This window comes from Dermacentor variabilis, chromosome 2 (genome assembly GCF_050947875.1).
Source record: "Dermacentor variabilis isolate Ectoservices chromosome 2, ASM5094787v1, whole genome shotgun sequence".
Taxonomy (NCBI): Eukaryota; Metazoa; Arthropoda; class Arachnida; order Ixodida; family Ixodidae; genus Dermacentor; species Dermacentor variabilis.
In genome coordinates this window covers 28,653,892-28,667,715 of record NC_134569.1, presented here as the reverse complement: position 1 = coordinate 28,667,715, position 13,824 = coordinate 28,653,892, and the positions used below count along the sequence as shown (strand labels likewise).

General features: G+C 44.6%; 1 protein-coding gene across 2 annotated transcripts in view; it reads left to right on the top strand.

Moving 5' to 3' along the window:
- The first annotated feature begins 6,187 nt into the window (after positions 1-6,187).
- The window catches only part of stc (nuclear transcription factor, X-box binding stc), a 42,647-nt gene continuing 35,010 nt past the window's right edge, over positions 6,188-13,824 (top strand). The window contains exons 1-3 of one of the 2 annotated variants that reach the window (XM_075680034.1): positions 6,188-6,296; positions 9,154-9,315; positions 12,574-12,830. In XM_075680034.1, coding sequence (XP_075536149.1) covers positions 9,195-9,315; positions 12,574-12,830 — 378 coding nt within the window. In that variant the 5' untranslated portion in view covers positions 6,188-6,296; positions 9,154-9,194. The other variant, XM_075680033.1, reaches the window with a different exon arrangement.

Genomic DNA, 13,824 nt, shown 5'->3' with positions numbered 1-13,824 from the left:
TCTAAGAAGAAAAGAAGGAAATAGGATATTTAGGTTACTTCTTTAGGGGTGTAACTGATCTGCCACAACCATTCCTCCCCCACTAGGGGGTAAGTGCGAGGGGATGAACTATTACTCCACATGCGGTTACTCCTTCGTGGACTAACAGTTGCCCTTTTCCGATGCTCCTCAAAGGAGTAACGGTCATTCTTTCCGATGCTACGCAAAGGTGGAATTAAAAAAGTTAGGCATGTATAGCCTGATAAAAAATTATTGAGCTAAAAGAAAGGCACGCAAGAGTTGGATTCGAACTTACGTGCTCTGGCTCACAAGTCAGGTACTCTAAGCACTTCATCGCGGTAGGTATTCTTTCTTTTATTGCCTCGTTCGACACAGAGTTTACGAGCTCAGAAGAACATAATAACAAGATCGTAGTACCGAGAACCGTCAGCTGTTTGCTGACTACAAGTCATCAGTATTTCGGCATGTGCAACAACATGTCCAATCTTGGAACCCACTCTGGTACATACGTCTGCACCTTCCGCACTTCGACAAAATGGGACACAGATTTGCAAAAATATTCGCGAACTGGTCTAACGTCGATATCCGCGTTGTGTACAACAATCCGAGTTCGCCATATACTGTGCAGGCCCAGGAGCATAACCAGATCAAAAGGCACACCATCGTCGTTTTCGACTGTGAGATAACGGATTCCATGCGGACTTAATGGCCACTCTTTCTTCCAAATTCTCTGTAAGTTGTCCCAGAAAGACACCTCACCCCAGCAATATAAAAGCACATGCTCAATTGTATCTGGTTCTTTTTTTGCATAATAAAATGAGTACCCCACGGAACAAATAAACCCCTATCTTCTAACCACGTTTTATCGAGTAAGGGTCCTGTGTGCAGCTTAAAGAATGAGGTTTTAACCCCTGGCGCAACGAGCATTTTTAACGCGTTTCAAAACACCTTTTCCTTTGCCTGCACAGTATAATTCACGGTACAATGGCACAGGAAATAACACATCAACAATGCGTTTGTACATTATTTATGTGACACGTACCTTACTCAAATATTGCAAAGAAAAACGCACCGATAAGAAGCGGAAAGATGACACCACTTCTTTTAGATATCCCCGTACTGGTCCTTACTGACACACCGAAGACAAGACAAATTCCGGTAGCACTTTACCGAGCCTCAGTTGAATCATAGTTCTGAGAAAGGTGTCATCTACCTCTCTGAGAAAAACAAATCGATTGACGAGTTGTCTTACATACATATGCACTAAACCAAGGCAACCATTGCTCACTCTTTTAAACAGATTTGTTCGGCTCATTTTTTCCCATGCAGAGTTCCAAATAAAGACCACGAAATCATAGCTTGCTTACGAGAAATGTCGTGGCCCATGCGAAAATCGACTTATCCCAGCCTTTCCACTTTTGTGCATTTTCATGTAATACCTCTGTTTTTTTCCAATAAGGCTCGTTGTCCCAGTAATACTCCAGGGGCACTCCAAAGTATTTTGTCGGTGTTTCTTGCCATTTAATGTTCAAAAACAACCTTGGTGCGACGTCCCATTTCCCATGCCAAAGCCCAAGGCACTTTTCTCAGTTTGCTGCACTACCACTTGCTTGAAAAAAACTTTTTGCAGCGTTGACAGTATGCATTACACTTTCATGATCAACACAGAAAACTGCGACGTCGTCAGCGTAAGCAAGAAGGCTTACCTCGGCTTGATGTAAGTGAAATCTTCGTATCGCGTTGTTCCAAATTACGCTTAGACAAAAAGTTTCAATATATATACAGAAAAGAAGCTGTGATAACGGGCACCCTTGTCTGACTGAGCGCGCTCAATCAGACAAGGTGAGTAGGTGACAAGGTGACACTACAGACAAGGTGACACTACAGACAAGGTGACAGTAGGTGAGTACATACCAGTGCAGCGCGCTGCACTGGTATGTACTCACCTACTGATTTGTCTATTATTAACCTCGTCGTACATCCTGCGTAAGCCATCCGCACACCTTCGCTGATCACATTGCCTACGTTCACATATTCAAGTATAGATAGAAGCAGATCGTGCGGCACGCGATCGAATGCCTTCTCAAGGTCAACTTGCAGCATGGCGACACTGAGTTGCATTGCTTCACAGCATTCAGGGATTGATCGTGCTATGTGTATGTTTGTCATAATTGGCCTTCCTCTTATTCCCCACGTTCGATGTGGACCGACTAAAACTTTCATTACTGCCTGCAACCTGTTAGCCAGTACTTAATTGCATTAATATTTTATACTCTATGTTTGTCAGACTAATCGGTACATACGATTAGTCGATTGATCACTTAAATAATGGCAAGTCACCAGGGCTGGATGGCTTTATAGGCGCTGCATTGTACAAAGCGTTTAAGGCTGTTATCGCACCTGTGTTTACTGAAGTATACAACGAAGCTTACGAGAACAAACATCTACCGCCGTCCTTTTTGTCAGCACACATGGTCCTAATACCAAAAAATGAATACCCTATCAAATTACGTAATTTCACCACGGTAGGTCGGTTGACAGCACAGGATATTGAGACAATGTTAAACATTGGAACGCAGGTGCGGCAATATAAAAGTGACCCGGCATTTTGTGTGTGCTATGCGGGGAGAGTCTAACGTTGAGTGTACTTGCAACCATAAGCGATTGCGAACAGAAATCTGCCCGAGTATTCTTAGAGTAATTTAAACTGAGGCACTACGCGATGTATACGTGTAGCGAGCTCAAACGGGGCACCCAAGACGACAGAGAAGGCCACTTTCTCTATCGCTCAGCGTGTCCGTAAGTTCGTAATACTCTTGGAACAGAAGGAACATAGCTAATATTGACCAAGAAAATCTAGCAGTTGTGGGGTTCTCCTCCGTGCTCTTGGGACAAAGGAACGACAACACAGTAGTGCAAGCAATCACAAGGGCATTTATTGCACCTTTCATAGATCAATGCCTGCTAGCCGAGTTGCTATCCACAAAACATGCCGATGGGCGCGCGACAAATCTAGAAGTCCGACTCACCGCGACCGCATAGCGAGCGAATATGTTCGCCCCATGCTGGATCCCAACGCCTGGTCGTTCGCGCGTCCTGTCACGCGAACGGCGGCGCATTCCAAGGCGGCCACGCGAGACGGTCTCGCTGAAACATGGGTCGGCGCATGCGCGGCACGGCACGTCCGTACCGCTTGCTGATCTCGAACCCAAGAGCAAGCGCCTTGTCTTGCGGCGCCCAAGTAGCCCCGCCTGTCGGCGGCGTTAGCAGCACAACACACGCGCCATCTCTCGCACCGCGCCCCAACCACATCGACCGCCGCGGGCATCACGCAGGCCACGCGGCGAAGCCGCACTACAGGAGGCGCGCTATGCGGGAAAAACATCAGGGGACGCGCGAGAGTCGCGCATTGCCGCACAGTCTATCAATGACTTGTGCGTTTAATGTGTATCGCTTATGGTATGCGCCCGAAGGGCATGGCTCTTCACATTCCAGCCTTTAAATTTCATGGAATTTTCCAACGAAGAGACAAAGTGCTGCTTTGCATGTAGTGCAATAGAAAGTGCACGAACTTCGAACTATTCACGATTTATAGACAATGCCGTTTTTGCCGCATCGCTCCACGACCCGGACAAAAACAGCGGAGTGCATGGCGAGTAGCTGTCGTCGTTCATCCTCTCATTGCTCTCTTTCCAACCAGGGACTAAACACTTACTCTCCGAAATTTGCACACGGCACGCACATTCATGCGGTTAGTCCTTTGAAAGTCGAAAGCGCCCTTTCTAGGACTAACTGCCCAGTTATTTTTCTTAGAGTGTATCATCAAACGTCATAAAAAGAGCAGGCAAAAAGAAAAAAAAACATGACTATTGATCGGTGTTAGCATGCCAGTGGAAAAGGGCACGCTTGAAGCTAGGAGGACTGAGAAGAAAAAGCTGGCTGTTACCCCCTATGCATGTCCACTGCCTGTCGCATAGGTTGAAGATAGCGTCTCGCTATGGCGTCAATGCATTTTCTCGGTGAAGAACAACCTCTCCACCATTTGTTCAGCCGTGCGCGGGCGTAGTGAAAAATCGAGCAGCTGCACTACAGATGCAAGCAATCGGTCTGGTTGCAGTGTTAATCATGCAAACAATATTGTTTCATATGCTCAAATTCAGTGGTGTATTCTGTGCCTTTCTCGTGTGGGAAAGCATATGTCAACCAAACTGGCCGATGTCTTGACACTAGGCGAAAGGATCGAGCATTCGAATTCCACGAAAGGGATTGCGTACACGTATCTCGTAATAATAATAATAATAATAATAATAATAATAATAATAATAATAATAATAATAATAATAATAATAATAATCAGCCTGGTTAGGCCCACTGCAGGGCAAAGGCCTCTTCTATACTTCTCAAACTACCCCGGTCATGTACTAATTGTGGCCATGTTGTTCCTGCAAACTTCTTAATCTCATCCGCCCACCTAACTTTCTGCCGCCCCCTGCTACGCTTCCCTTCTCTTGGAATCCAGTTCGTAATCCTTAATGACCATCGGTTATCTTCCCTCCTCATTACATGTCCTGCCCATGCGCCCCCCCCATTTCTTTTTCTTAATTTCAACTAAGATGTCATTAACTCGCGTTCGTTCCCTCACCCAATCTGCCCTTTTCTTATCCCTTAACGTTACACCCATCATTCTTCTTTCCATAGCTCGCTGCGTCGTCCTCAATTTAAGTAGAACCCTTTTCGTAAGTCTCCAGATTTCTGCCCCGTAAGTGAGTACTGGTGAGACACAGCTGTTATACACGTACTTTTTCCTTGAGGGATAATGGCAACCTGCTGTTGATGATCTGAGAATGCCTGCCAAACGCACTCCATCCCATTCTTATTCTTCTGATTATTTCAGTCTCATGATCCGGATCCGCGATCACTACCTGCCTTAAGTAGATGTATTCCCTTACCACTTCCAGTGCCTCGCTACCTATCGTAAACTATCGTACCTATCGTAAAGGCTACTCAACAATAGACCATGTTCACACTATTTATCAGGTGCTAGAGAAATGTGCGGAATATAACCAACCCTTATATATAGCTTTCGTTGATTACGAGAAGGCGTTTGATTCAGTCGAAACCTCAGCAGTCATGGAAGCATTACGGAATCAGGGTGTAGACGAGCCGTATGTGAAAATACTGAAAGATATCTATAGCAGCTCCACAGCCACTGTAGTCCTCCATAAAGAAAGCAACAAAATCCCAATAAAGAAAGGCGTCAGACAGGGAGATACTTTTGGGGATAGGCAATATTTCAATTGACATTAAGAGAAAAATGGGGCTGGGCAGGCCACGTAATGCGTAGGTTAGATAACCGGTGGACCGTTAGGGTTACATAATGGGTGCCAAGAGAAAGGAAGCGCAGTCAAAGATGGCAGAAGACAAGGTGAGGTGAAATTCGCAATTGGAATCGGTTGGCGTAGGACAGCTATAGGGGCAATTGGAGATCGCATGGAGAGGCCTTCGTCCTGCAGTGGACATAAAATAGGCTGCTGCTGCTGCTGCTGCTGCTGCTGCTGGTGATTTGAGGAAAGCTATGAGGAAAGTTACATAGCCAAAAGCATTGCGTATACGTCGGAGGTTTGGCGTTCGAGGGATGGTCCATTATTCAAATTTATGTCAGTAGCGCTGTTGTGTCTCTTCTTACGTTCGTGTTTACGTCTCAACTTTTATCTGGTTTCCTCAAGTATCAGTATGAACCACCTGGCCAAGCAAGCAGCACTTCTACAGGAACGTTAGTTGTCAAGACATTGCAGACCCACTAGCTCTGCATGCGCGGACGCAGCGCATGCGATATCGCGTCGATAGCAATGACAACACAACGGAAGCGGCGCTGACAACGTTAAGGCACCTCGAGCAGTAGTTAGGTGAAAAATGTGAGGTATAGTATGGCGGATGTGCATGCCAAGGTAAATCTGCTGGTGAAGTATAGCGCTTTTGCTGAAAATTTTCTCAAGCGTTAATTACGGTCAACCTAATTTGAAACGAAAAGAGTGCGGTTTAATTACAGATAGGGTTGCGCTTTAAGAACAAATGCCCCTCGTTAGGCCTCTGAATTTGCTAAAACAGAAACAGGAAATTGACATGGAAGAAGGCGAAACTTGCAACATCTGCTGTTTGTCGTGGCACGGTTGTGCGTGCGTGAAGAACACCAGTCAAGGGGGCGCGACCTGCGCCGCTACTCTTGCTGACACAACGTTGTCCATCCTCTATTCAACTAACGGTTACCCTCTTTGGCCAGGCCCTGCTTAACGAAGGTTATTTCGTATGTAACCAATGCGGTCGAAGACCGCCAATTAGTTTCGGCTGGCTTTGAGTGTGCTCCGAGTGTTGTGGATTTTCACCCCAGCGTTTCGGACATTATTTATATAGGGGGCATCGGTGTGGCATCCTCATCAGAAGCCTTAATCCTCATTGCAAATCTTCTGTGAGCATGTGAATTGATGCCCTGCGTGGAAGTGTTGAAGTCCAGTGCTACAGTTACTTTTTTTCGTGGAAACATCATAGCGTACCGGGCCGTCGGTGAATTTTTATTGTTAGTTGCTCTGTACGGCTAGAACCTACAGGCCTACTTGCTCAGCAGGAAATAATCGAGGCAAGCTGACCGCTTTCTGCTGTTGTCTAAACCGGCTGACGTTCTGAAGGTAAGGTACAGTGTGAGCGGAGTTTGGCTAAATACCCCTGAGTCAGTAGGATGGGCGATCGCAACGCTTACGAAGCTTACGGAGCGTGTGGTGGATGGGAAGGGGACTACCGTGGACACAGCTGCCACAACGGTGGCTTCGAGTTTGCAGGAACCTACTACTATGACGTAAACAGCAGCCAGCCCGTTGATTCACCGCCTTGGGACCGGGACTCTGAGAGACCTCGTGAACGCCACACTGTCCGCCAAAACAGTTCTCACACCGAGCAACGTTCAGAGCGCCCTGAACAGAAATCCTCCGCGCCAGGCGCCGCAGTCGAGTCACCACGACCAAGTACTCAAGATCGTAGTCGTCGGAAAGGTGAACCCTTCAGATTCGATCGGAGGCCACGAAACAGAGGTCGTGTTGTTCCCAACGCTACGCACCGTGGGGAACGAGGATGGGAGAATGACCCGCCTCAAGAGCAAGCGTACTCCGAGGCATCTGACGGAATTCGTGCACAAGAGGAAAACGTTGCCGACAATGCATCGGCGCTATATGCTCAATCTACGGGCGGGAAACGTGGCAAGAAAAGCCCTAGCGCTAATGCTGTTGCCTCTTCCGGGTCGTCAACCCGCGACGAAGCGCACTTACAAGGACACGCTAAGCGTAATGTAGGTGGAAAAACAGACACAGAGCGAAAAAGAAGACAGAGGCAACATGAACCACGTGAACCAGGCAACGGCCGAGTATGTGCAGGCATGGGTGATTCGCAGGTGGGACATACATCGCTTGAAGCTAGCCAAGTGCAAGAAGCAGCTGGCGAACACAAGGAACGAAAATCCTTCCAGCAGCAAGATAGTGGTGGACCTTGCCGACAGTTAGCTGATGACAATAGGGAGTCGCCTCATGTGAGGAATCGAAACCCAAAGGCCAGTTATCAAACTGGAAGAAGCCGGGATTTCAGCTCAAATGCACATTGGCAACAAAGATACCGAGACTATGGAGAAGGAGCAGAGCTTCCACAGAAGGGTCGTAACCAGCAAAGGCAAAGTGATCGGGGTTCCAACAGAAACAAGACAAACAGGCCAAGCAGTCATCATAGCGAACGTTCACGAACAGACCAGAATTTTGGTGAGGCTGTTAGAGAAGTCCGACAAAGTACTCAGAGTGGCGAGAAGAAAAGCGGCAAGGTTAGGAACCGTGCTCACAATCATAGACACATTAATGGTTTGCCTAGTTCTCATATTCACGACGCAGATATTAGGCAGCAGCCAAGCTCATCAAGGCAGCAATATTTTGTGAACTTAGTGCGTCCAAATCATAAGCCGGGCTCCTCATCTAGAAGCTACCCCCAAATGCCAAGACCTGAAGATGCACCACAGAAAGGTTAGATGTTATTAGTTGTCTGCAAGTTGGTATTGTTCAGCTGCTTGAGATACTTGATAGTAGATGGCTTCTTAAACCCTTCCCTGGCACACCATTATGCTGAATTCTTACCAAGAAATAGTCAGTTTTTTTTTCACAAGATGTTTAACTTCCGAGGCTGCTTGGGCAGCCTGAGGGATTGTGTGCAGCCATCTACCAGAAGTATGGCAACGCACTTAGATGAAGCCAGTTCGTCCATGGAATGTCTAGAAAATTAAAGGCACTGTTGACGAGCTCAGCTCATCCTTGTCGTTTTTGCGAGAAATGTGTTGAGGGACCCAGCTTGTCCGTAGCAAAGAAGCGGTAAAGGGTCACTAAAGAGAAACACTTAGTCCATTTATACTGAAGTTTTTCCTCGAAACTCTATATTTGTTGATTTCACATTGAGGTTGGTTATTATAAAAGAATATAATGTACAACTTAATAATTAGTATTATATTTCATAACTAATATATAATAACTTAATAATTCATTTCTCTTTAGGGTCCTTTCAGCAAGTTACCCCGAGTTTGGTGGCTGCTTTATTTTGCATCCAAATGGAATTTCAGAACACTGTATTTGCAGTAGCATATATAGCTGCCGTCATATCTTTCTGAAGTATCAGTGACATGGAGTATGGTTTCCATTTGCTGAGTTAATTCATTGAAGACCACAAGTTTGCCCCATATACAAGCAATTGAAACATTGATTATTCATAAGAAACATGATAGACCAAAGCACTGATGAGTATCTTAGGTACAGCAAGTGGACCATTGGGTCATTGGCAGGTGGCCCATTGGAGTCAATAACCTTATTTGGGGTTAATTTTCTTACAACACATCTTTAATTGACTTATTTATGACTTCATGCTGATAGACTGAAGTTTGTAATATGAACCGAGATTCATGCCTTACCATTGAGGTAATCGTCATCCATTTGTCCATAGCAGCTTAGTTGCAGGATGTGCTGTTGTATTGTGAATTAACATGCAGATTTGTACATAATGCTTTGTCATTACCCATCCTTGCATATAAGTGACATTGTAAACATTGCCAAGCTGGTTTGTTCATTTCCACTCCTACAGATCGGCTGACAGATCAGCTTCTTTCTGGCGAGTATGAATGCATGGTATGCTGTGAACGAGTTCGGGGCACCGATGCCATCTGGAGCTGCTCAAGCTGCTACCACATCTTCCACCTATCCTGTGCCCGCAAGTGGGCACTTTCACCTGCTGCCCTCGTGAAAGGTTAGTGAAGTGTGCAAACGTTTTTCGTTCTTTTTTTGTTAACTTGCTACATCCTATAGTGACATCAAGAGGTGTTAAATGTGTCGGGTATTAGCGTTATCTCATAAATCCATTCCAGTGAGGCTTTTTTAAATGTGCCTCATATGAACGGACCAACAGTAGTTGAAGAAGATATGTTTCTGTTTTGACAAAGGGACTTGTCTTCATCAGTGCACAGCTGCTTTTCTTCATGGACTGAGTTATTAGCAGCTAAATGCTGCCCCTGCTATGTCTTCTCGGCCTTCTCTACTATTTAGTTACTCATACTAAGCCCTTGTTTGAGGTCCTTTTTTTTTCTCTACAACCTTATCATAGTTTTCCTTGCTTGAATCTCCACTGTGCAGACATAGAGCAGTGCCTACAATACAGGGCCAATCATTGCATTAAGCTTTGGTGTTGGCAGGGCTCTCCAAGGTTGGTCCATCGAATTGCTCAATCTTGGAGGATATTTTTTTACACTTTCATGTGACAGCAACATTTTATCAAACGTAAGATCTGCTTTTCGGCATGTCAGAATTGCTGCTTTGCCAGCTTCTAAAAAGAAATTCGACCAATAGTTGTGTTTTTAGGTGTGTCACAGCTGTGAACATTAAAAACCCTAATGATTGAAACATTAAATATGATTCGAATTTTGAACCACTTTTTATCAATGTTGTGCCTTGGATGGACACAATTTTAGTAATATCTTGCAGCAAGAAGTATTTCAATGCATTCAATAGAAGTGGAGTTAGCCGCATTCAAAGATAGTCTTTCATCCCCTCAACTGTGCTTCCGCTTCTTCTTCAGGAGGCTGTGGCGACCACGATGCTTTGCCCACTGAATGGCGCACGGTTAGAATTTGTTTGTAGATGTTCATGTAGGTGTCACTACTTCCACTTTGGCACCTACGACACGCTAAACTAAACTCGGAGGCTACCACCTAACGAGGCTTGTCAAAACTGTTTGCCTTGCAGTAACCAGTGCAGTGCATTTTTACCACTCTTGCTGCCTTTGCAGCCAAAAAGTGCACACCAATGTCACTGTTTCACATTCATTTTCAGCAAGAGACTAGTGAAGTGTGTCTCACACAAGTTCCACAGCTATGAAAACGACAAATCCCAAGTTCACACTGTGCTTCTACTTGGGTTCGAGTGAGTCTGTTTGTGCACAAATTTAACAAGAAAATCGAAAGATCGACAGGAACACTGAGATGCACACTGTGATAGCGGTCAGTGAAACATCAGCGGTGTGACGCTCTTGCTCTGTGTAGGAGGTGGCCAAACTCGAGCAGACAACTGACTCTAAATACTGCAAGTACAAAGCTGAATTTTTGTGTAGACACTTTGAACACAGTGGTATTCCATTCTTTTTTTACATGGGAAGTATCATAAGCATTGTTACCATTGCAGACACTTTTGTGGTCATTGATAAAGTTGATATTTCTTGTGACATTTTCACACATCTAGCCAGTAGTCGTATGAGGGCACCATGGCATCATCGTGTGCAGGCTAGATGGCGGGGTTTGATGGAGCCATAGGAAAGTATGGTCGATCTTTGCAGAATGATTGTGTGTTCCACACTGCATGGAATCCAGTAATATTTGGCTAGTTTGTTCACAGAAGCATTCTCTCGTGTCTAGTATGATTTATTTACCATGCTCAAAGAGTGTTGCAGGGCCCCTTCAACTCCTTCATTACCATAGGAAGATTTGACACACTTTGAAGGATTTGGTAATTTGGATTTTTTAATTTAATGTTATCATGGTTGCAGTGTGGTGCTATAATCTATTGAAAGCTAAATAATTGTACTTCCTTAAGTTTTTAATTCTAAAAACAAATGTTAGGGCATAATATGTAATTTGTTCATGAAGAACAAATTGTATTGAAAAATGGATAAAAAATTAGCAAAGTTGCGTTGATAACATAAAAATAAGGAAGAAAGGTAAAAATCTGAAATATACAAAATGTTTTCACATCTGTGGTCAGTAACACATGGAAGTGAACAAACGAGAGATTAAAAAAGAAATATGTTTTTGGCCGATTGGAAGCTACGTAGTGGTTCTCAGGGTTATCTCTGTCATCCGAACTAACATAACATCTGATGAGCTCCATTCATCCTCAGAAAGTGTTGCTAGATGCATCCAAACAATCACTTAAGGATGCAACAGATTCGCAAGAATGACATCGGTGGCACAAAGGTCCGGCTACAGAAGCATTTGCCATCTTCATGATCAAATGATATGAATTGCGCTCTTTGTACTGTTGTTACATCTCACCACCACTTAGTGGGAGGGGGGGAACTACTCAGGAAACTAAACTTTAGTTCTCCAACAATAAACTAGGTGGCATAGCAAGTCCATAGGAACACCAATAGTTCTAATTTTTTTTTGCAGTGCATATGGAACATATATGACCCATGCTCTATGGGCATGGTAAGGACAGAGTTGAGACGTTGAAGGAAAAAGTAGGGCAATCTTTTGAGCAAAATTGTTAACTCTCTGTTCAGGAACAATATTTGACAGGGTGGTTTGTGAGAGCCTTGTTTCTATGTTTGTTTACCATGCTAAAACAGTGTTGCAAGGCCCCTTTGAAAATACACTAAACGAAAACACATGATAAAGCTAAGCTGATGTATTTTATTTCAGAAGAAGCAAGCGAATTGGTCTTACCAGTGTGACCTATTTGCTTGTTGAGTGACAAGTTTTGCCAGGCCAGGACACAACATTAAGAGAAAAAATGACCGATGATGCCTCATTTGCAATCTCAAGTGATCTTTGTGGATCTGGAGGTTGTGACATCTTGGTGAATCTATGTAATTTCTGTTTGCTAAGTAGAGAAAAAAAAAAACGGAGGCACTAGTTCAAAAAGTGAAAAAATAAAAATAATAGAAATACATTGTGGGAATTTTAGAATATCATGACTAGAATAACTGCCAAGCTCACGAGGGCTGCACCTAAGGCACGTGCCCGAAATCGTGCATGTGTTCATGCTTGAGACATGCATAAACTCTATTACAGCTATAACAAGTTGTTTTTGCTTGCCCACGAATGCAGCTGAAAGAAATTCTCTACTGGTGTGAGTGTGTGCCACTAAGCCTGGAAAGCTGTGCGACTGGCATTACAGGTTCATTTCGCAAATTTGCAGCAGCTGCTTTTTGAGTCTGTTATGTGATGTTTGAAAGGCGGACATTTGTTGTGCTTCTGGTACTGTGGAGACGATGCTATCTGGTGTGCTATTGCAGAAGGTGGGTGGCGTTGTCCGGGCTGCCAGGGCACTGTGCTGGCAGTGCCCGACCGTTACGTCTGTTTCTGTGGGAAGCGAGTGAAGCCAGAGTGGAACCGGTATGGGGTGCCACACAGCTGCGGCGAGATGTGTGGCCGGTCACGGGGCGCATCCTCCATGTGCGTGCATCGCTGCAACCTTCAATGCCATCCAGGGCAGTGCCCGCCCTGCAGTGCTACTGTGCGAAGGCCGTGCCCTTGTGGAAAACTCACCAGGGTACTGTAGACCAGGGGATCTCAAAGGGATTCCTCCTCCTCCAGTAGCTATGTAGCTATTCCTCCTCCAGCCTATGTATCAGCTGTTTTCACTTTTTTTCCCAACAGATGTTTCAGAAATTGCTTTTGGCAGATAGCACTATTCCAACTGTGGAGAAAGATTGATAGAAGGTGTGCATTTTACTTGTACAGCAAATTGCAAAATCCAGTTAGCTGATTAACAAAGTTCCGCTAATTAACTTTGAAATCACTATTGACTATAGGGCACATGTTGCAATTGTAGAATTGATGCTGAGCAGTAGCTGTTGATGTTGAAGTTTATTGTTTCAGTCAATGAAACCGTATTGACCATGAGCTGAGACTAAGGGAGAAAGTTATCTCCTGACTTGGTCATGGTTTAACAAACAACAAGGCCAAGTCTATCCAGAAGGAATCCTGAGGTTAGTAGTAGTCTTGAGATACCCATTCCAATAATGGCTGTAAAATAAATTGATAAAAAATTTTTACGTTTAGTTAGCTGATAAACAAGGTTACACAAATTTACCTTTTTTGAGTATTCACTTTAGGACGCATTAAAATTGGGAAATTGATGCCCAACAATTACATAGCCCCACCTGTTTAGTAGAAGGAATAGTGAGGGTAGCAGGAGTTTACAGATACCCATTTTAAAGATGAGTGCTGCAGAGTGAATTGGCATTTTATTAAAGGGCCCCTCACCAGGTCTGGCCATTTCGAGCTGACAAGCGCAGAGCATACAATGCGCGATAGCGATCGTGTCTGCAAAGTATTACATCACTACACACCACGGAAAGATCTGAAATTTCAAACCGAACGCCGGTTTCCCTTCTCCTCGCCGCCGCTGTACTCCAAGTCTGAGGATGACGTACATATGCTAGTGCACCTACGTACACGTATTTACGCTGTGGCGTCACTCGTGGTGACACATGACTTCGAGAATTATTCAGGCCAACATCTGTTATTTCTGTAATATATTG